Raw genomic sequence first — 24,455 nt, 5'->3', positions numbered from 1 at the left:
CTATATATTTTCCCTTTAATCTTTGTGTATGAGAGGCAAGGAAAAAGCTCACAATGACATATACCATGTAGAAAAGGTTTTCCAGAAAATGGTAAAGTGAAAGTGTTTTTGATGTCTTAAGTCAAGTAATTTTTTAATTTCTCTTATTTGTCAGAGCAAAACAAAAACAGACCCTGGGAAAGATGGGTGAGGGGTTCCCCCAAATTTTCTGGGTTTTCTCCCCAGAGTTTCACATTTCTACCTCCAACAGATTTTGCTCAATGCAAATTCTGAAAAATAGAGCCATTTTGATATTACTTCTATCAGGATAGCTGCGCATTCACACTTTACATTTTAGTTATACATGTAAAATGCCTTGGCTGTGCCACAAAAGCAGGGTGGGCAAAAATCAATGATTTTTTAAAAATAAGAATAAATGGATTTTAAATTTAAATTGCATTTTTAAATTGGATACTTTTTTTAAGGCAAATAAAATACTAAATTTCTCTCTCATTTTAAAAATTACATAGTTACAGTTAAGTCTAATCATAAAAAACTGTATATGTCATCATAAACCTATACTTACAGTTTCATAAAAATTATTGGAGCTATCACTCACACACACACACAGGTAGGAAATTCAATCAAACATGGGCATTCATTTTAGTTTTTCATCTCATGAAAATGGTTCTGTCCAGCCTAACTGCTAGCTCTTGCTTCTTGGAAGCTCTGACTTTTGGTTTCTGTTTCCTTGACTAGTCACATGTGCAAAGACACAGGATGATTAGGATTGTTGCTGTTCTGTGTTTATGTGGTACAGGAGCTGAGCCAAGCAAGGCACAGGAGTTAGTTGAGACAGAAAGACAATACAGCATGGTGGGTAGAAATCGATGTGTGTGTGTGTGTGTGTGTGTGTGTGTGTGTGTGTGTGTTTTTAATCAGAAAAATCAGATTTCTAAAATTGGTGTTTTTTTAGTAAATACTACATTTCTCTTAAATAACTAGATTAACATAATCTGGATATAAGCATGTTAGCCATACCGTTAATCTCTAAACTGAATCAGTGACTACTGGATACATTAACCTGGTCATGCTGAGTCATGCAAACCCAGGCAACAGGGGCTGTTTGAAGGTTAGACAACCCTCAAATAATCCATGGCATGTGTTAGGATTATCTGAGGGTTGTCCAACCGTCAAACAATCCCTGCTACCTGGGTTTGCATAACACGACAAGCCACAGCAAACTGGTCACCATGCAAAAATGGCGCCTGCAGGCACCCAACACAACAGCCCCCGCAGGTAAACTGAGCCATGGTGGGTTGTTGAGATGTGTGAACAGGTGTACGGAGTTAAAGGAGACTTTTCTATCCCAAAGAAGAACCAACCTGATCATTTCTCAAATATGAGTATTTATACTCTACCCAAATGCAGGCACTTCATTTTCACCTGATGAAAATAAACTGTTCCAGTCTGCCCAGTAACTATCAAACCTTGCTTCGACCAATTGGTCATGGGCTTTTCATTTTTGTTTCCTACTTAGTTTTTGTGAGGGCAAGGCTGGGCTAAGTTAGAGTGAAGCAGATAGGAGCAACACAGAAAAGAAAAATAAGACAAACCTGTACAGTGTGCATATGTCTGTATTTAGGCTGCAATCTTATAACCACTTGACTAGAAGTAAGCCTCACTGAACTCAGTGGAACTTATTTCTGAGTAGATATGGACAGGATTGCACTGTTTACCTCAAAACGACATGGGTGCTAGTCATAGACATAGGTCTATGAGTGCTTAGTGCTAGTAAGACATGGGTGCTTAGTGCTAGTAAGAAAGACTCTATATGGGAATATTTTAAAGACATTCCCTCTATAGGTAAACAAAGGAAAGCATGCAAAATATACAGAGTGAGACAAAGGGATGCAAAGCCTGCTGGTAAGAATGAAACAGCGTAAATAATATTCTATTATTTAAATATTCTATTTAGTCATAAATTAACATGGTTTAGTGGTCAGCTTTGCACTATTGCTCAGGAAAAATATGAAAAAGTGATTTAAGTCAACCTGTTTCCTTGCTGATTTAAATCAATCCTCTTCCTGAACAAAACATTATGTGTGTGATGTGAAGCAGACCTTAAGTATTTGTTTTCTTCCTGTACTTTAAAGCTGTTCCAAATTTGTCTGCAACTATGCCATCAGGTCATGCTCACAATGAAACCCTAGCTCGGCATGCATCTCTTGAACACCACACAACTGGTTTCCCGAGTTCTGCACCCTACTCTCCTTCCAGTGTGTCACAGGAGAAGAAGGAGTGCCTAAAGGATTTCATTTGATCAGCTGCTGCTATACATCCCTTCTGTCTCCTCAGCCGCTGAGGCATAATTAAACAGAACTGAGGCAGGAGGAAAACCCAATGGGAATGGATTTGCTGGAGCATTCCCAAGTTCCAGTACTGGCTCTTCTCCCCCTTAGAAGGCAGCAATTCACACTGCTAACCCATACACTTCTGCTATAGAAGCCTATCAGGAAGATATGTGTCCCTTCCCTTGGGAGTCACCAACATTTGGGTCCGGTTTTGTGTTCTACCACAGTGGTATCCCCAGATGCAGCCCCCTTTAAACATTCTACTACAGAAAGCACCTGAGGCAATTCACTTATACAGGAAAAAAACCTGAGCCTATCTTACTAATGAGGACATTTCACTAGTTATAAACATCAGCAAGTTCCACCATGTGAGCCGTTATTATGAATCTCATAAAAGCAAAATTGAAATAATGAAGGTGTTAAACACTGCCTCTGATGGTGGAATTCAAGTCCTGCTCTGCAGCGCCAAGTATTGGTAAAGTCCTCTAAACTTTTCTTTTTCTTCCGCTACCTATTTATATTAGCAACCACCAACTTTGATTGTTCAATTTGTCTGATTTGCTTTAATTTAAACATATGACAGAATCAAATCTGCCTGGCACCCTGTGCCCCTGTAGCAATTCTTGTTCTGGGTGGCCGTTTTACACTTGCTTCCTGTTAATTTGCTCTGGCTTACCTTGTCTCTCTGTATTTTATGGCTTGCTCATAGTTTTATTTTTATTTAATTTATTTATTTAATTTCTATACCGCCCAATAGCCAAAGATCTCTTTTAGTGTGCCCTTTTCCAGCAAAGCTTTTCAGTTCTTTTAACCTCACTGTTTCAAATCAACTCTAATTCTAATCAAAATTAAGAACATAGCAGGGTCTCAGAAACAAGGGAATTATTTATTATACACTAACTGTTGCATCTAGCCTCGCCCTTGCTTACAAGGAGAAAGCAGAGACCAGTTTTAACTTTTCATCAGACAATTCACCAGGCTCCTAAACTGGTGGTCTTATGACACCATTCCTGACAAGGATACCTCCACAGCACTATGTATTTCACTAGGACTGCAATGTTTAGGTGACAGATGAGATTGTTTAAAAAACATGTAATTCAAATTGTGTCCCCCACCCCACCTCACCATCTCTTTTAATACCAGTACTTAGAAAAAGAGTGAACAGCAGGCACCACCTTAGAAGAACCATTCCCCTTTTCTCCTACACAGGACAGAATGCCTATTCTACAATGGTGCCTAACATGAGACATACACACATCATTTTAAAGATGGCGAACACAGGGGTTTCTTCCTCTACAGAACTGTTGTTTAGTTATATACTCATTTGTGTTAGTTAAAGTCATGCAGTTAAAAAATTCATTTTACTTTAAATCAGGTGATAGTCCCAAACTTTTACATGGCCAACCCCACATCTCCATCCTGACTTACATACAGCTTATCAATAAGAGTAATTCTGAAACAGAACAGCTACTTCTAAACCACGATGGTGTTTCTGAATACCCGACAAACACCAGCCAAGTTCACTTTCACAAGTCTGAAAGCTACACTAAACACGTCATAAATAATAATTAAATAAAGCAATTTCATTTGCTTGGGGAATCTTAAAAAAAAAGCTTTCATACCAACAAGGACTTCCACAGCAGCAAGAGAGTCATCCTCCCAATCCATCTCTTCTTGTTTTTCCTCCAATCCCTCCTTCAGGCTGGATGTGATAGGATAGAACTGCTTCCATTCGCCAATCAGTTTTTTTGTAGCCGAATCCGACAGCTTGAACGACTGTCCCGTGAGCGTACCATTTAACCCAAATGGGCTGAGAATAACTAGAAGTTACAAAAGGAAAGGAAATGTAACACTCATCCCACATAAAATCCTATAGTATACACTCAAAGAATGTTGGTGTGTCATAAATGACTAAACATTACGCCTGTGTGGGCAGATAGACTAGTAAAAATTGAAAGGCATACTTGTAATACTAGCTAAGTCTATCCAAAAAGGACCTGTAAAGGGCTGTTCCACAACTACAAAGCCCCTTTCGATGGAGGGTTGCCAAAGCCTGGGAATTTCCTCCCCCACCCCAAAAGGGCTGTAAGAGCCTTTTATTTAAGATGGCTTTCTGTGGCTAAATAGACAGCAGAGACTTCAGGGGAAACATTCCAGTTTAGAATATTTACACCAAGTAGTATTACGTAAGCCTGCAAGGTAGGGCAGGATAAAAAAATTCAATAGTCAGTGTAATTAGGTGATGGCACAGGAGACCCTGGGCAACTCCAACCCTCTCTTTGACTAACAATCCAAGGGACATTCCTCCTACTTCCTTTCCTCAAAAACTGAATGCTATTTAGTACTGCAGACATAATACAGAAAGGAGCACAAATTAATCTGGTCTGCCATGCTCCCTCTCTGCTTCACACAGAGATCAGAAGCTTCCAAACTTGGCTTGCAGCAAACCATAGTTTCCCCACAAAACAGGATTGCCCATTGTGTTCAAACCATAGTTTCCTCTCATCATTTGTGGATAAATCATGGGTTGTGGACAAATCATTTTGCAAGGTTCAGACAAAATGGCAAAGAGAGATCAGAAGGTTTCTAAGCCTGGCATGCAAGGGGAGGAGGGAGCACGCAAGCCCAGGACTTGTGCCTGCTCGTTCTTGCAACTCTAAACCATGGTTCAATTTTATGAAAAGCCTCTTAACTCTGACAAAGTTTGAAATGTTGTTTACAAAAGAACATTGTTTAAAGCCTCAGAAATAAATAACTGAATGCCCTGCTTTAATTAGCAGGATAGACTGCACTGTGCTGTGCTGCACTGCAGTAAAGAGCCATTCTCTGCTGGCTATTTCAGGACAAGGACATATCGTCCCTCATTAAAATGTATGTGTACTGAAACAGTGTGAGTTATGCAAAAATCAGTGTTCCATAACAGCAGCTAAAAATTAAAGCAACTGAACATCTGACACAGAAACTCGTCACAAGAGAGCAGCAATAGGAACAATAATCAGGTTTACAGCACAGTAGAACAATTTAAAAATTAAAAAAGAAACGAAAGACCAGTACTGTCTACTGAAACTAATCCTGCAAGCTGCCCCTTTCAGGTCAGAGTGCACTTCTTTAAAAAAATGAAAGCAGGAAAACCTGGCAACAGAAGACAGGTGTTCTCTGAAAGTGCAATAAACTGGTCCCTTCAACAGTTGGCAGCTGTCAAGAGACAGCTGAAAAGTTGCTGAACATATTGCTATTTTTTTAACCTGCACATAGAGGAACCCGTCAAAATAAAAATAAAAAAATAATAATAATATTCAGGGTCATTCTAGGAATAAAACATTTTCCATGTTTTATGCCATGCAGTTCTGGTTTTTAGTACAGCATTTAGTGCCAACATTCAAGATTCCTAACATAAGATTTAAGATTCTTAACATGCAAAGAAATAACTGAAAACAGAGTGGCTGAGGACACGATCTCCAAAGTCAGCCAAAGAAACTTACCTTGAAAAGGGCTGTTCGACTGCTGAGCCAGGGTGAGATGTTCTTCACTAACAAAGTACACAGGTTGGTGCTGGTTGATTTCCACGCTGGTACAAACATTGCTGTCCCCATGCAAGAAGAAGGTGAAGGAGCAGGACAGGTGCTCACTAAGGATGAAGCGGAAGGAAATCATGTTGGTTAGCACATGGAGGCATCCAAAGAACAGTCATGTTCAACATTATTTGAAATGGGAGGAAAGAAGGGATGACTTTTGAACAATTAGATTTCCCTTCTAGCACATAAAGGGGAGAAGATTTTTATTTGTGCCCTGCCCCAGCTGCACAAGTGGCCAGAAATCTTCAGCTGAACCTGCACTATTTGTATCCCACACAAATCATGTGATGAGGGTAACATTACACCTTTTGATACAGAGCAGGTGTAGGTGGAAAGTAGAGAGAGATGTACTGGTAGGTCTCTTGGTGATTTGTAGCAGTTCAGCAGAAGGGTTCCCGCTCCCAGTGGCTTAACAACAGCTACAACAAAAAGCATTTTCTCCCTAAATTAGTCTGCTGAAATCAGGAAGGGGGGGGGGAGAGGAGTACATCTGCGTGTGAAAGGATTTGTGTTGGAACTCCAGTTCTGGTACTGAAAACAAATTCCTGGGCTGAGTTGAATATGTACTCAGAGGCACACATTTTTCCACAGTTCTATGCCCACCTTCCTAAACCACTATTATGCACCTAGTTCAGGTTGGTGGTCCTTGGTGTTTTAGTGAAAAACAACATAGATTCTGCAAACCTAGTCTGCCCACCCCGTTGTAGATACAGCCATTCTCTAGCAGCAAAAATTGAAGTCTCCAGCTCCCTGAATCCCAGTTGGTCCCCAGTTAACAAGTCACATGCAAAAGAAGTATGTGGAAAAGCAGTTTATCAGAGGCTAAGGCAACAGGACTTACTGGGTCCACTTTAGGGGTGGGTGGGTGAGGCAGGACTTAAAACGAGGCTGGTTTCTTAGTCTGGTTCACAAAGAATGATAAGCCAGGTTTCCAGAGATTCCTGGCTTGTCACTTTGCTCCTACTCACTAGTGTGACTGCTAAACAAATCAGGAAGGTTTGTTTAGAGTGTCATCCAAACAAGCATGTTGCTCCCAGACAAACAAGTGTCTTCTTGTAAACCAAGAAGAAGAAACCTGGTTTCCAAATCCTGAAAGGAGCAACAAGCCAGGATCCCCAGTTCAGAAGGTACGCTAAACAAACCTCCCTGATTTCTTTAGCAGTCGCACTAGTGGGGAGGAGCAAAGAGGTGCACTAGCATGCAGTTTGTTCACAATAAGCTAGGCTTATCATTCTGTGCGAATGTGACCCTTATGTCCTTAACCAGCAACATTTCAGATACGTTATCTGCCTGAGGTCTGAATGGTCCACCGTTCCCATTTATGAAAGGAATTCAGCTGTTTAAGGCAGCCAACCGAGTCTTTAGTCTCAAAATATTCAGAGCTAACAAGAAAATTAGTGAAACAGCACTTTAGAAAGCAGAAGAATATAAACTACAACACTTAAGGGAAAGGTATATTTAACCACACTGTTTAAAATTAATCTATTTGTTTACACTCCATTATCTTCAATGACTAATGAGCATTTCAGAAAACAAAAGGTCTTTGCTAAAGATTCAGACAATCTTCCCTTCAATTAAGTTATACAAGACTTAACAATACACATGCTCCAAGGCATTCTGGCAATCGTCAAGCAGAACACAGCAAAGTAACTCATTCTTAGCTGTCCCATATAAATACAAGCCTTGAAAATTCAGCACTTAATCTACTTCCACAGCTTCTTCTCTTCCTCTCTCTCTCTCAAAAATAAAACACACATGCTCTCTCTCTCTCTCTCCACACACACACCAATTTGACTGAAAGGAACTTTTTTAAGAAGTCACTTGTATACGCCCTATTATCTACATAATATGGTTCAATGGACAGAGCAGGGGAAACGTTGATTTACAGGAAACCTCAATTTAAGTACCACCTCAGGACCGTTTCACACATTATAAAGATATTTCTCACAAGAATATACACTCTACAAGGAGCAGCAGCCAATCGCAGCTCCATGACCTGGATACCTATACATTCAAAACATGTCTGAATGAAACATATTCTTTGTTGCATTCACACTTTACATTCTTACATTTACATCTGAGATATTTTAAGTGTACACTTAAAACAAGGTAATGTGTGAAACTGCTCCCAGTCTCAGGCACACCACAATAATGTACAGATGGACTGTTTGCATGGATATATGTGTGTATACACATTCACACACATATATTGAATGAAACATTATTAGTGTTCTTCCAACATAGCTATCATGATTTTCAACAAAGAATCCTGGGGATTGCAGCCTGGTGAAGATGTTAGGAATTCTCTATCAGAAACCCCTAACCCTCCCTTTTACAACTATTGCTATAAGACTTCCGGGGGGAGAGGGAATTATTATTAAACAATGCAATCCTATACATGCTTCCTCAGGCATCAGTTTCACTGAGTTCAAAGTGAAGGGACCATAGCTCAGTAGTAGTGCTTTACATGTTGAAGGTCCCAGGTTCAATCCTCTGTATCTCCAGTTGAAAGAACTAGGTAGCAGGTGATGGGAAAGGCCACTGTCCAAGACCCTGAAGAGCCAATGCCAGTTGCAACAGACAATACCAAGTTATATTGACCAATATAAGGCAGCTTTCTATGTCTGTATAACGGGGCTTTCATCCAAGTAACTCGGTATAGGATTGCAGTCTGTCACATACATGCCCATAGTCTCCATTTTCCCCACCTATAAAATAGGAATAGCAACTTTCCTCGGGGCTTAAATTAGAACTATCGTCAATTGTGGAGTACATTAGGTGCATTTATGTAAAAAGCAAGCACAATAAGGTTTTGTTCTCAAATCTCAAATACAATTCCCTGGACACACATTTGAAAACTAGGGAATAAGTTATAATTTTGAAAATTGAAATCAAAGCATCCTGAGTATTTTTTTAAAAAATGTTTGCAGGATCATCAAGTTGTCTTAAAAGATCTCTAAGGCTTGGTTAGACTTTTTTTTTTAAGCAAAAACGCTATTTTTGGTCCAGATGTTTACTTATTTTCATGGCAACAAAAAAGAAATACAGTAAAAAGTTGTGTGTGTGTGTGTGTGTGTGTGTGTGTGTATGTGCACGTGAGTGTCCGTGCATTTCATTCTAGTGACTGCAACGCAGTCTCTCTTTATATATGTTGAGGGCCCTTCCATGATCTGCAGATACAAGGATAAAGAAAGCAGAACAGCTTTACTTCAGTATCTTGCTGAGGGGGAAAAATACAAACCCCACTACTATAAAGGAAGACTCTCTTAGTTGGTTAAAATTAGTATTCTTAAAAAAGTCAACCATTTTAAAAAATGGCATTTCCATGCCCACTCCACATCTTGGTGAATGGTAGAAATGCTATATTTATAGTGTTAACACACAAAAACATCGAAGAAAAATCAAGGCTTCATGAAAGAGTTGAAATACTTTCAACCCACACAGCTCAGATCCTGGAGGCATTGCTCCAGTTTGTTTATAGTCATCCAAGGGAAGCTTGAAACTGAAGCCTTGATTTCTTCTCTCCAACATACAGCCACTTGTTCATTATCCTAGCACAAGTACATAAACAGACAGCAAAACCACGTATTTTCTTGAAATCACAGCACAATTATATAAGGCACCTAATTTGTGCTTCACTGCAACAATGCCTGTTTGACCTTTTTTTTTTTTAATTATCTCAATTCTCCAAGAAGCCATATATGCGCGCGCACGCGCGCACACACACACACACACACACACAACCAAGGTTATTGCCAACATACAGTGGGCAAGCAGCTATGTGCCCGTCTTGGAAAGAGAGAGGAATAAAGCTACATATCTAGGAATATCTAGGAATTCCTCCAGCTTTTAAAGGCATCAGATTACAAACCTCTGAATTCTACAGGTAGATTAAAGTTATCTCAAGACAGGCATAACATCTTCTGAAATCTAACGTTCTATGTTTTACATTGCCTACTTCCTTTCTGTGCCATCCAAATGCTACAGCTGTTGGTTGCCATTGTCAATATTGGCTTATCTTTCTGCCTTATAGCACCAAACTCCAGGAAATAAAATACCCCATACACTGACAAAAGCAAAGGAAAAAAAAAATCACTCCATGGTAATGATTTTGTCCTTACGTCAGGGGCAGCCTGTGCTGGATCACCCAGCACTGGCTTAGAACATTTTCAGCACTCATTTTCAGCTGGGGATGTGCCAGCTTGCATGCAGCTGCACAACAGCTTGCAGAGTTTAGCTCAGACAAATGAAAATAAAACAGAGCAAGCACATTTAGCATTACTACTAAACCCCTTCTGTGTAAAAACAGCAAACCTGACAGACCTCAAAAGTTACCATTCAAACCATCAACAGTGAAGTTGCTAACCTCTAACCACCTCTATCTCTTATGAAAATCTAAGAGAGAGATGCTAAATGAGAAAGCTGCAACAGTAATTAGAAGTGGGAAGTATAACCCTAGAAGGAATGCACTCTGTGTTACAAGATAGGCATTCATAGGAGATCAGAAACAAAAACCAACAAGAATGGATGTTGGCCATTGCTACTAACAGTATACTGTTATATACTGCTCAAAAAAATCAATTGCATATTTACTAATATCTTCCAGACCTAAAAAGCAAAACACAAAGGATGTTGTGACAAGCAACTTCTTTCATAAGAGGCAAACTATTAGCAGGCTTAGTTTATTCACTGTGGGTATAATCTGGTCAAACTGAACGACTTTCAAATCCCATTAATTTCAATGGGAGAAGGGTGGATCGATTTAAATCAAGTTTCCCACTGATACTATTTCATATAATTAAAAATGGTACAAATCTGACAACTAAATCATATTAATTTACAACTAAATGAGTGTTATTATCACATTGTTTCATCCTTACAACAGGTCTAGCATATCTTTGCTGCACTGAATACATTTTGCAGGTTTTCCCTTTTATACCAACAGAGGAAATTACTTTGAAATATTCCATATAGGATTTTTCTTATGACCAACACCCATGACAGCTTATGAGGTTATGTATGCGAATATAGGAACCTGCACATGGGACAGTTTTGTCTTTTCTTCTTTCCAGTGTTGCTCATTTCTGCTTCACTCTGCCTTGGGCCCAGCCCTACCATCACAAAACACCAAGTAGCAAACAAAAATGAAACACTCATGACAGATAAACTGAAGCATCCACTGATCATTACTGGGAAAACTATCCCATGACTTTATTTTCAGGAGGTGAAAATGAATTATCTATGTTTGGTTGGTAGAATGTAAATATTCATATTTGAGAAATGATCAAATTAGTGCTTCATTACATAGAAAAGCCTCATTTAACGCAATGGCAGCGTTCACATAGAAAAATAAACCAGAGAAGCCTGGCTTACCATTCCCACTTTCCTCCTCCCCATCAGTACAACCACTAAACAAACCAAGTAGGCTTTTCACATTTCTTTGCCAGCACCACTTGGAACAGATTATGGTCTTCAAGAGTTTTTAATCTCCAACTGATATCTGAGAATGAATTTTCACTGTTCTGTCTACAATTTTGAGTTTCCTCACAGGCTCTTTCTCAATTTGTTTGTTTTGTCATTATGCTTAGGGGCGAGACCCAGTGACCGAACTCCAGCTCCTGTAATGGAACGTCTCCTTACCCTCCTCCCCCTGCAGACACCTGCACCCACTCTGCTCCAGAGGGCCCCCAACCCTCTGGAGATTTGGGTGGGGGGCAGGAGGGTTGGCAGGCTGGAGGAGGAATTGCCCCCTCCGCATTCTTCCAACAGAAGCTGTTCTGTCAGTGGAAAGTGCTAATTTGATACAACACCAGGCCTCTAAAATGGGTCGTTGCTAGAACTTTTAGTGGTTGGAAAATCTAAAATATTATTTACTTCAACTTTTCTTTCTGGAATTTATTTTAGTTCAGGTGGAAGTATGGCAAAGGACTGCTAGTGCCAGTTTGAAAGGGTTAAAAATCTCCTGGTGTCAGGCACAATGCAATTTAACAAGTTAGTTTCTAGGTGAGTGTTGCTTTACAATTAGAAAAAACTGAGCTAATTGTTTGTAGATATCTAGCAAAAGAAGTGTGGATCTTTTTTTAATTGATAGCCAGAGTCCTGGTATCTTAGTAGTCCTTCACACTTTATCATAGAATTCATAGATTGCATGAACAACTATTATGCTGCAATTCTGTCATGCCAAGAATTAGACTGAAGAACTCAAAGAGACTGCAGGATTCTAGGAATTCGTTGGTTTTGAATAAGCTTTTGTTTCTTTGGGCTCTTTGGAAGAAAACACCAGGCAGATTAAAGGAAAGACCCCAAGTGCCTTTATATCCTACGGTTAACCTGAAGTGGAAAGGGAATGCTAAGCCTGATTACTGAGAATATTCTCCAAAGGGTTTTTTTTTTTTAAGAACTGTAACTACTGTATCAACATATAGTCTAGTGGCACCTTAAACACTAACAAGTTTATTCTGGCATAAGCTTTTGTGGACTGTAGCCCACTTCATCAGATGCATGTGGGTTATAGTCCATGAAATCTTATGCCAGAATAAATTTGTTCAGGTGCCACAAGAGTCTTGTTATTTTTGCTAGAACAGATGAATTCAGCTACCCTCTTAAAATAGTAACAATAATGAAATCAACCAGGCCATTCCATTTGTTACTCAGGTTGATTGCCACAGAAAAGCAGTAATCATCTCATATGCTCATGCAAATTGAGCACTAGACTGAAAGGATTGAAATTTGGCTGGACCCACCTACATCTATGGGCTTGTCCACTCCTGGTGATTTAATCTTGTTTACTGCAGTTGTTCAACTTGTGCATGATCTCGTCTCTGTTTTTACCTGTGAAAGCTCGTGCCACATTAATATAGTTAGCCTTTAAGATACCAGAAGATCCTCTTCATTTAAGGTTGCCTTGAAGAAGAGAACACCCAGCCTGGCCTTTGTAACCCTACATTCCTAGCCCATTAGCTCCCTTTTGTTATCCAGAGAGTGTACACAAGACAAAGAGCTAAGCCCAGATGTGAAGAAACACCCAGCCAGACTGGGCTGCAGTAGCAGTAAATTCCAAATTGATTCTTTTTGTTATCCACCAAGTCATACGCCTGGAGATGGGCCCAAACTGTTAGCTTTAAAGCCTATTATTGGAAAAAGGACATTCCCAACATCGGAATAGTTAATATGCCAAGGCAGTATCTATGTATTATACACAGGCCTCAAAGAAGGCTTTATTAAGGGACAAAGACTAACTGAATCCTAATTCTGATATAATAGCACACATTAAGAATGATGGAACATAGAATCATAGAGTTGGAAGGGGCCTTGTAGTCCATGATCTAATCCAATCCCTTGCTCGATGCAGGAAATCCAAGAGCTACAGCATACCCAACAGATGGCTGCCCCAGCCACTGCTTGAAGGCAAAGCCCAGCACCCCTCTAACTGGTTCCAAACTGCTCTTGCCATCAAGAAGGTTTTCCTAATGCAAGGGCAGGCAACTTGTGGCCCTCCAGATGTTTTGACCTACAACTCCCATCATCATGCTGGCTAGGACTGATGGGAGTTGTGGCCCTTTAGATATTTTGGCCTAAAAATTGCCTATCTCTGTACTTATGTTTGACCGAAATCTACCCTCCTCTAACTTAAGCCCCTCAGAACCAGTCCTGTGCCCTCTGGGGCAGGAGATAACAAGTCTTTGCCCTCTTCAATGTGACAGCCCTTTTAGATATTTGAAGAAAGCTATCATGTTCCCCCCTCAGTCTTTTCTTCTCCAGGATAAATATACCTGCTCCTTCTATCTTATAGGGCTGGTTTTCTATACCACTGACCATCTTCCTATACTGCTGACCATAACCCACTCCAACAGGCCTACATCCTTCTTCAAGTGGGGAACCTAGAACTAGAGACAGTATGGCAGATGAGGTCTGACTAGTACAAAATTAACTGGAACTATTACTTGCAATTTGGGAACAATAGTTCTATTAACACAGCCTAAAATCTATAAATTTGGATTAGGAAAAACAATATGAAAAATAGTGTTCTCTGATTTATAAGTAACCTAAAGTGAGGAAAATGGTTAATGGGAACTACTCTCAATTTCTTAAAATAAAAAGGTGCCCTTTTTCTCTGACTTTTCTTTGTATACAGACCCATTAGCAGCTATAGACAGGTCTCTAATATTATAGGCATCCACACAGGAGCAACAAGATTGTTTTATATGCTGATAAATGTGAAATAGCTATGAGAAACCCAGCTAGTTTGTTCAGAAACATTCTTTCTTCAATGCATGGTTTGGGGATGGTTTCTAAAGTGAACATGTATGGGACTGTTCACATGTCACAACAGCCCACCATGGCTTCGTTTACCCACAGGGCTCTGCCGCCTGGGTTCACATGACATGACAAGCCACGGCAAGCCAGACACTCATGGGCACCATGCAAAAATGGCGACCGCGGGTGCCCAACATGACAGAACAGTGTCACGGGTAAATTATGCCGTGGTGGGCTATCATGACATGCAAACCAGGTCAATATATTATATTTGGATATTTTAACTTTAAAATGCAACAACAGAAACAGAAAATGAAATAAGAGGTTTTTGTACTATCCCTTGGAAAAGAGCTCCCAGTAAGTATTTGGAATTAAATCACTGGCTTCGGTAGAGAGTCCATTAGGACAACTACATTCCTCTGATTAACTGATTAAAACTGAGTTAGACCAATGGAAAAAGTTAATATTTCGTTTTTGGACTTGCAATTCCTTGTCTGTGAATGTTCTCCCAAAATTATTCCTTCAACGTCCTTTTGACTTTTTGGAACATGGCTGGTGGATAAAAAATTCAATGTGGGGGAAGGGGGAGTCAAGAATTTCACAAAATCTTATAGATAGAAGAAGGAAGTCTGAGCTTATTACAAGCAACAACATTAGTCACATTACTGAGAACTTCTGGGGGACACTGATGAACAATTATTGATCTTTATAGAAGGATCAACACCCTTACCTATTTTGTATCAGATGTGGGAATTTACAAGACATAAAACATAACAGATAAAGAGTAATCCAGTACTAGATGCTTTATTGGAAGGTGTGGGGAGTTTTAATCATGGTATTTTGGACTGCTTTAATTATTGGGGTGAGCCAAGTATAACTTAAATATGTTTAGGTCAATAGATATATATATATTTATCATATATTTAAAGTTAGTAGAAGAAATTAGCTATGCTCCAATATTTCACCAATATTTACAAGTTAGAAACTTTGCAAATACAAGTTAATGTTAACTCTTCTTGTTAGAAAAGGCTCCAAAAGTTTAAAAATAAAGTAAACAAAGGACACTTGGGAGAAATTGAGCATAAACTTCAAACAAGTAATTCTTTTGTTGACTCTATAAAAAGGGAATGTAAACGAGATATGGGTACAACAGAGAAAAGTATGTGACAATACATTATAAAAGTCATGGTACATAATTTATAGCATCAGATATGAAATAAGGTTTGTTGAAGGTATTTTAAATTATACTTAACACACTTAAGGCTGGACAACATTTATAACTTTAATGTGGATTGTCAAAAATATGTTACTATAAATGTTGACTTGCTGGTGGATGTGTTCTAAGGTTAAATCAATTTGGGCAGATGTTATAAAATTAGTAAGGAAATTACAAAACATAATACTTCCGGATCCTTTGGTTTTTATGGTGGGCTATGAGAAAAACCCCATGTACAGAGGGGTCTACAGAATTATTTTTAAACATTGGCTAAAACTGACATTTCAAGAAAATGGAAAAATGATAGACATTCCAACAAAATTAGATCTGGAGCTTCAGAGGATGTCAGACCTAACAAAAGTTAATTAATTTAGTTCCATTAAAGACTGGGGAAAAGGAAAAAAGCTAATTGCTTTGGGAATCAATACAGAGGTCAGCAAAAAACACCTTTGGACTTCTTTGCACCATAACCCTTATTGTGGCATTTTGTTTCTGTTATAATTACATCATCAAATGTGACATAAAAAGATCCAAAACCTGTTCAGAAAGCACCACAGGAAATTTCTGCCACAAAGATGAATGATCTCTTTTATTATCAATTAGCCTTCATGTAACCATGCTACTTCATTACAGAATTTGAACAGATCTACATTCAATATGGTAAATGCACATTTTCTTTAAAAATCCTATTCTGCAAATAGCAAAATTTAGTTCTCTACTTGTACTATTAATTGGGTTATAATATATTCAATTGCTCATTACCCAGCTTGAATAGCTTTAACTAGCTTAGCTTAATTTGACAGTCTACAGTCAACAGTGCCTTCCTCAGATTAAATGCCATCATTTTAAGGATTACCCAAGGCTCTTGAGAAGCATGCTGAAAGTATCATGAATTATCAGTTTATCAGCTACAGAGTAGGAAGAGAAGTGTATTTCAGCACACAGACAAGCTACTTAGCCGTAAGTTGTAACCTGACTTCCCATTTCTATTTGAATATATTCTTGCCAACATCTGCATTTCTCCAAGAATTTGGCTGCTGAGGTATTCCATCCTCACCCACCACTTCAATAACTGTGACACCATCATTATGGTAGGTTCTCATAATAGCTTTTTCTATCGTGTGACACCTGCAGTCACCATGTGGTAGAGATTCATGCAGAATAAACCCTATCTTGTCACACATTCAGCTTTCTTCCACTTCTCTCCCTCCTCACAGAAAGGCAAAGAAATCTGTATTTCCAAGGGCATTGTCTGGGGCGGGGGGACAACAACCACACTGGCCAAGACCAGGTTTCATGTGGTTCTTTACTGCAAGTAGTCATGTTGCAGTTGTGGGATGGGAGGGAGATACTTCATCATTCTGGTGTAAAGAGTTCTAGGGTCACATGCAGGTATTACGATTTCTCACAGAGAGAAAAACAAACAGCAGGTGCCAACATGCTGATCTTACAAGTCCACACTTTCACAGAAAACTCACTAGGAAATCAGGAAGAGGAGATAACTTCATTTTGCACAAGTGTTTCGGCAATGCAGTCATACCAGTCTGCAAAGAGCCTCTTGGATTAAATGCAATCAATCATTTCCTTATACACACAGCCTTTCTTTATCATTCGAAACACTAATCACACATTAGCTAGCAACACCAGAGCTTTACTAATCCACACAAAAACTTTTACACCAGCAGACTGGAGTGATGTTCTCTCACCTCTGTCTATTGACCAGGTGCTGCTAGAAATAATGCATCTTCAAGAACAACTGAAACCGACTACTAAAAATACAAAATGTAAACAAAGAACTTGTTTACAAAGACGGGTATTTGTTATAGGTGCCCTCAGTATCTATGAATTAGAGATACACGACCACTATTGCATTACCTTTATATCGGATAATTTATTTATATTCTCACCACACAAACCAATCAAATAGATGCAGCAAAGTTTAACTACTAAGTCCAGTGTATTAATGCTGGCTCCCTACAAACCATGGTTTGTAAACTAGATGCAATCCTCAGGAAAACACACTTAATTTGCTCCTCCTTCCTTTGTCCACTGTTGCATTATATCATAAACCATGGTTAACACTAACCACTTTCCTTTTTAACCACAGTCTGCAGGTTAAACCAGTCCATGCTGCACTTCAAACCCTGGTTAATATTGGAAGCTTAGAGGTCACCATGATTTGCACTAGTACACAAGTAACACTAAAGCCAACAAGGGAAGGAGAGGACACATATGCTTCTGAGGATGGCTCTCAAAATTGCAAGCCGCAGTTTGCAGAAAACCAACACTGCATCCTCTGCAAGTCAAAACACAAAGTCAAATCACAAGTTGCCCATGCCATCCCCTAATCACCTTGACATACACTCCCATTTTGGATTAGGTGTACATTTTTATTCTACTCAGGGCATTTTGACCAACACCACACCACTCCTGGAAGCACAATACATCCAGAAATAGATATGAACCAGCAAAGCACTACTTACAGATAGCCCAGACTTTCTTATTTAACTGCATCTTTAACCAGCACTCATGTGTTGTCCATAATCAGTGCTCAAGTAGCATAAGCCAATCGCATGTTTGGACAGCAACTCCTTGTCCATCTTTTTCCACCGCATTGACTTCTGAGAACAGTACATGCAGTACAAATACAAAGAGTGGGTAGAATGTGGGTATAGCACCACAGCTCCTCAGCCCAGAAACAATCCAGGCTAAATATTTGCTGGAATACCTGGCTGTAATTTTCACCTTCAACCCACAAGTAGCAAAACTTGTGTACAGCAAATCTGATCAGGCATGAAAAGAATATCATGATTTGTTCCTGTTCAGCTGCAATTTGCATCTTTAAAATAGATCACGCATATCTGTTCTCTACTTCCAGAGTCATTTTACTGAGAAGATGAACACATAGGATTCTCACACATATGATAGATATACACAAAGATAGACATGGGAAATAGGAGACTGCGTGGTAGGGCAGGTTAGATCCTCTAACAGCCGAAAGCCCCAATACTTAACACCCTGTAGAGGCCTTCTGATAAAAATATCAGCAACAGCAGAGCCTGGCTATTCAATACATGCCTTCTGTCTCCCCACACCAGCCCAGCTATTGCATCAGCAAACAATTGGGTTGGGGGAAGGGGGAACACAGGCAGAACCAGGAAGGTGCACCTCTCCAGGAATTGCTACCTCATTAAAGCAGCCTCTTTTGTTATTCATCCCTCACCATCCAAACCTCAAGGTTTGTAGAGACAGTAGATGTATATCCAAGAGTTGCTTCACAGGACTCAGACATGTGCCTCCCCTCTAAGGAAGCACTCCTGGGGCAGCTCATTATTATCCGCTATAGGCAAAGGATGGAAGAAGCCATTTGCTTTGTGTGTCTGTGTTCCCCCCATCCTCAGTCTGGATAGGATCGTCTGTGTTGTGATATGAATTTGGGTTTGGTTCTGACTAGTTATCTTTTTTACCCTGGCCATTGATATATATTAAAATATTTGTTATTTTACTATTAATGTTTTTATTGTTAAATTGTATATCAATTAATGCTTTGCTACTGGGAGGAAAAGCAGGATATAACATGTGATAATACATACAAATGCTTTTTTTAATATGTGGAAGAGTCTTTCACTCAAACCTTCCTCCAAGTAGAAACCCCCGACTAAGTCGATAGCGATTTCAACAAACTAGAAATGAATGTACTTGGCGGGGGGGAGTAAACATCAATGTTGGGGAAGGGGGCAGAGAATGCAGACCACCAAAGCACTTCATGGTTCTCAAGCTTCCCAGGCAAATCCACAACCACTGCACATTCTAATCAGACAGACAAGGAAAAACGTCGTTGTGATGTAAAGTGCTAAATCTGTCTTCGAGTGGTCTCTGTAGCAACCCAATATTCCAAAGAGACAATCATGTGATCAATGCTCTCAGCTCCTGCTGTTTATCCTGCACCGTCCTACTTACAGCAGCTTTCCATTCCAGCTGCCTACAGCAAAAAAGAAAATCATCACCTGGTCTCCTGCTGGTACATGGTGCTACTTCAGATTCATCAGAACTGTTACATATATATATATATATATATATATATATATATATATATATATATGTTTGTGTGTGTGTGTGTGTGTGTGTGTGTGTGTGTATATATATATATATATATATATATGAATGACATTATTGGATTAGAGGGGACAGGGGGAAATAAAAGGGAAGTGCAAAGTTGTTTTTTTTTTTAAGAGTGTGCATGCATGCACCATATGAATTAACTAAAAATACAGACCAAACTGGTTATCAAAATACAACATGAATTATCTTAGCATTAAGTGATCAGCACTCCAATCCTAACACAGTCATTTAGAAGTAAGAACGACAGGAATCAAACTTATTAATAAGCAATACATATTTAGCCTCTAGCTTTTCCCTTACACAAGCAAGACGTTTTGGGCTGCACAATACGTTTTGGAAACACAAAGCCTTATTGTTGTTGATCAGGCGTTCAGTCATGTCCGACTCTTCATGACCCCATGGACCATAGCACGCCAGGCCTTCCTGTCCTCCACTCTCTCCCAGAGTGTGCTCAAGTTCATACAAAGCCTTATACCTTGGCATAAAGTACGTATACCTAAAGTACTTCAGCCGAAATTCAAATAGTCTGGCATGACTATCTGCTATTCCTTCAAGTCGCATTATGGGGGGCGGCTGGAAGCAATTGATCTACGTAGCTTGCACTATCATAGCATACACACGGGTGAGAAACTATCCAAAACCAGAAGCACATACATGACAGTCATCCAAGTTTGAATGTATGCCTCAACAGATGAACAGAATTGCCACTTCTGTGTAAGCCATACTGCATGGAGGCCAAAGATGGAAAAATCTCAAGTAGCTGGTAAACCAGGCTCCTAAAAATGGGAGGCTTCTGCTTAGATTTTTTTTTTCAGCTTAGTGCAGGACTGACTCTTAAATATCTGATGCTGGCTCTTAAGAACTGCAAATATTTTTCTAGTCCCGATACAGCTCTGGTTGCCGAGGGCTCCTTCATACAAAGACAGAGTCTTTCTAAGATTTCTTTTTAATGTGTGAATGAGACAAAAATGTCACTCTAAGTTAGACTCTTATCGGGGGGGGGAGAGTGCTATTAAAACAATATATTGAACTGATAAATCTGCAGTGAGAACCACAAGCACTACGCAGGGTATAAGCAGAGATCCAAGACTCACTGCAACTACCTGTCAAATGTACATTTTGTGTGCCACAGAAGGTATGGAATGGTCACTAGATGTCCTCCTTGATTTAGTAGGCAGAGCCTGTTGTCCTCCAGAACACAAAAGTAGAGATATGATTGCTGGGAGGAGGGGGCGGGGAGGGGAGAGAGAATGGTTGTCTCCTTTCCTCACCAAGGCCTCAAATGCGGAGGGGATATTGGAAATTTGGTGTGCATCTGGGCTGGAGGGGGGGACACTTGAGAAATACTTTATTTTAGGGCACAATCTTATGGCCACTAGACAGCAGCTAGAGAGCCATAGGATTGTCTGGTTTTCGGGAACTGACCTTGGAGTTCCTAGAAACCCACCTCCCTGCCCCCTCCCCCACCACCTCATAGGCGGCACAGATCATCGGAAGAGCAGTGCAGAGCGGGGCAAAAGGGGGTGTTCCCAGGGGCAGGGATTGCAGAAATGCCGGTATGACACTTCCTATGCACTATCCAGCCTCCTGCCTCTCGCCCCCCCACTCCAAAGTCCTGCAGATACACGCTGGAATTAGCCGTCTACCCACGAATGCAGGGCAGCTGGAGCGTGGAGAAGATCTCCTCCACACTCCACCCGTCCTCCATTGGATAGGCAGTTGTCTCAGAGTTCGGAGGTGGCAGCCTATCAGGATAGGACTGCTCCCTCTGAATGAGAAACTATTTCACTTAGTTCAGTGGTAATATTGTTACACAGCCAATTCATGCTGCTGCAAATCTTGATATTTGGCGTAGGAGAGCCATCTGGGAGATAGCCAATAATGTTGCACCTACAAATGGCAGTAAGGCCTTTACAAAGACCCACTTATACAGCCTTATCCTCAAATAAAGGCATTGATACCATGTTGCAGGAGGACTATGGTTGGCCAAATCCCAAATTGTTCTCCTACACCAAAATACCTGAAGATACTCCATCTGGGAGTTTGCCAAGCATATTGCTCCTGACATACAGTGTCAAGGCCTCTATCTGAAGTGGGGGAGAAGTAAGACCTTATTACTGCCATGTTGGAGAAGCAATATTCTGGGCCATTTGTTCTCCTCCATCTTCTTCATCAAGTGAAAGAAACTGATGAATCTTGCATGCGCACGCACACGTGTGAGTATCAATGGAGGAACATATCAGCACATGAAAGAGTTGAGACGCTTGCTTCGATTTGTGCAAACCATGAACATAGCTGCAGCTTTGCTTGCAGGAGAAAAAGGAAGGAGAAAAAGTTGCTAAACATGGTATTACCTTTGGAGGGTTAAGATATACATGCCCCCCAAGCCCAATCAGGGGGCCTAGGGGTCCCTTAACACATTACATTTATTCTTTGAAGCGTGAATATTACAAACCTGCATATTATACAAGTATGTGAGTTGGGATTGGCTGCAACTCTTAGAAACGAATACAAGGAGTGGCAAACCAGACTTTTCTGCCATGCATGAAGCGATCCTAGATTTAGTATAGCTGGTTGGGAGTAAGGCGGTCAGGAAGATTCAAATACATTTGCATCTGGAGCACTTCGTTGAAGGACTATTTGCAACTGAAAAAGTCTTTTCAAGACAGTGAAGTGGTGTCTCTATTAGTGCAAAACATTTTAAAATAGCAACAAGCAATAGGCAGCCCTTAAGGCATGGCTTTAAAACCTACAGGCTTACCTTAACATACAAAGTTCTAGTAAGGAGACTGATTTTTTTTAATTGTTTCTAGACCTCAAGGTTGTAGAAGTCTAGGAATGAGATGCTAAACAGTTGCTAGTATGGATTCACTGACTTTCAAATATCATATAGACTCAGAAATCATATGAATATTTTTTGAAGGATACCAATTTAAGAACCTTATGGTGTAAATGCAAATTTATTGTCATTTTACATTTGTGGGAAAGTAATGTGGATTTTCCATAAAGTTTTCCACTGCCCTAAATTGATGAAGATCCAATTCACTATGTTTGACATATTTAATTATTTTGTTTTATTTACTTTAATTTTGCATGTAACAAACAAAACCTTAAAATTTTATACCTGAAGAGTTTTGCAATAGCCAAAAATAGTTGAACTGAAATATTGGGGGGTGGGGGGGGGAGAAATCATAACGTGTACTCAGACTGCAATCCTAGAGAAGGCTCTGTAGCAGATTTCTCCAACCTAGTGCCCTCCAGATGTTTTGGATTTCAACTCATATCAGTCACAGCTAGCAGGCACAATAGTTTGGAATAAAGAGAGTTGTAGCCCAACACATCTGAAAGGTGTAAAGTTGGTGAAGGCTGCTTATGGAAACAATGGGACTTACTTCTATGTAAACCTGCATAGGACTGCACTCTCGGCGTGGCTTAATTGTTTTATTCAAAGCAATTCAAAGCTTTACTTGGAAATTATTTTTATTGAAATAACTGCAAACATTTTCAGACATGAAAACTGAATAGCATGCATTTCGCTTATGTTATTCAAATTTTAAAGGGGCATAATTTTATCATGCCCAAAGTCCTGCCCATAAATACTGAGCTTCCTAGCAAGTGTCAGCTGAAAAAACTTACAACTTTGATTTTACCTGTCTAATACTGTATCCATTCCAATTGCCCAGTTTGACTTTTGCTGTGTTCATTTATTATGTTATTATTTAATTTTATGAAACAATGCATTTCTAGAAAGTTAAAAAAAATCCAATTAAAATATAGTGCAAAACTTTCTGCATCGTGAAAATGAAGTTACATGGGAAAGGAGAAAGAATTGGAACTATTTGTGGGCCACTCATTCATGAAACATACCCCAATGGCCATGCTGAACATCTGATTTAATGGTGTTTCGTAAATATCCCATGAGCCTCTCATTTTGTAAACTACAAACAAATAATCTCAAGATATCCCTAAATATTCTAGGGTGCATCCTGCTACAACAAATAGTTTGCTGTGGAGAGAAAGAGGGTTAGTTTCCATAGTTCCTAAGTATCCATACCATTGTTTAAGGTTCACTCACTTCCAATTTTAAGTAAATTCAACCTAAGTAGTGCAAGTATTTGGGTGTAGTGTGGTCATCCCCCCAGGTCAATCCATCCAGTACTGCTGCTAAGCAACTACATTAAGTACAATAGGAGCTTGTGTTCAGAGTACCCAGCAAGCCTCACTACCAGGTATTATATTTTATGTTGCCTACCATTTTTTTAATTATCACTAAAACATGATATTTTAAACCATTTTAAATTTTAAAAACACACCATGAAGTTGTAGCTTATTATGGGTTTCACCTGCCATTTAAATTGATTATCACTTAAAGAATAAGTTGCACTCAACTTAATAGCTTTGAGTTATTTTAGTGCTATTTTATTGCATATGCAAGGATAATCTCAAACTGGAGGTGGAGCCCATAAGGTGGCGCATAACAGCTCAGGCATGACAGCTGTAGTTTTCCCTGAGGGTGGGGTGGGTTTAATATCTAATTAAGTACTAAATAAATAGATGAGTCTTGATCTCTCCCCTCTGCAAAATATTCATTTCATAAAACAAGTCTGCACACATTTTCTTTTCTTTTTTTAAGCTTCACATGTCTGTTTTTCTGGGAAACAAAAACCCCCTACCAGGCTTGCCTGCAAGCTGCAGAAGTATTCCTCAACTGGAGCTACTGCCAGAGAAAAGTGGCTGAAATTAAACCACAAGAGAAAGACTTAAGAAAAGCCGTCTGACTCTTGCTATGGAATTTCCTTCAAGAATGTCCTCAGGCCATGTCAGTGGGAAAATGTGAAGGGTGAAGACTAAGTGTAGAGATACTTAAAAGGCTAATTATTTCTGCCCTTTCAGTAATAAGTGAATTAATCATTAAAAGTTTTACCTAATAATAAAAAAAAGTCTTTGCAGCCT

At 39.6% G+C, this 24,455-nt stretch overlaps 1 protein-coding gene across 1 annotated transcript in view; it reads right to left on the bottom strand.

The window, feature by feature from the left end:
- The window catches only part of MED13 (mediator complex subunit 13), a 110,062-nt gene that overhangs the window by 48,953 nt on the left and 36,654 nt on the right, over positions 1–24,455 (bottom strand). The window contains exons 4-5 of the mRNA XM_084823319.1: positions 5,816–5,961; positions 3,956–4,153 (exon numbers count right to left, since the gene is read on the bottom strand). Of these exons, the coding sequence (XP_084679445.1) occupies positions 3,956–4,153; positions 5,816–5,961 (344 nt within the window). The remainder of the gene's footprint in view (positions 1–3,955; positions 4,154–5,815; positions 5,962–24,455) is intronic.

This window comes from Heloderma suspectum, chromosome 16, assembly GCF_057233095.1.
Source record: "Heloderma suspectum isolate Gila_16-S chromosome 16, 16-S_ref, whole genome shotgun sequence".
NCBI classification, from domain to species: Eukaryota; Metazoa; Chordata; class Lepidosauria; order Squamata; family Helodermatidae; genus Heloderma; species Heloderma suspectum.
The sequence above is the reverse complement of the archived record's forward strand: the minus strand, read 5'-3'. Positions and strand labels throughout refer to the sequence as shown.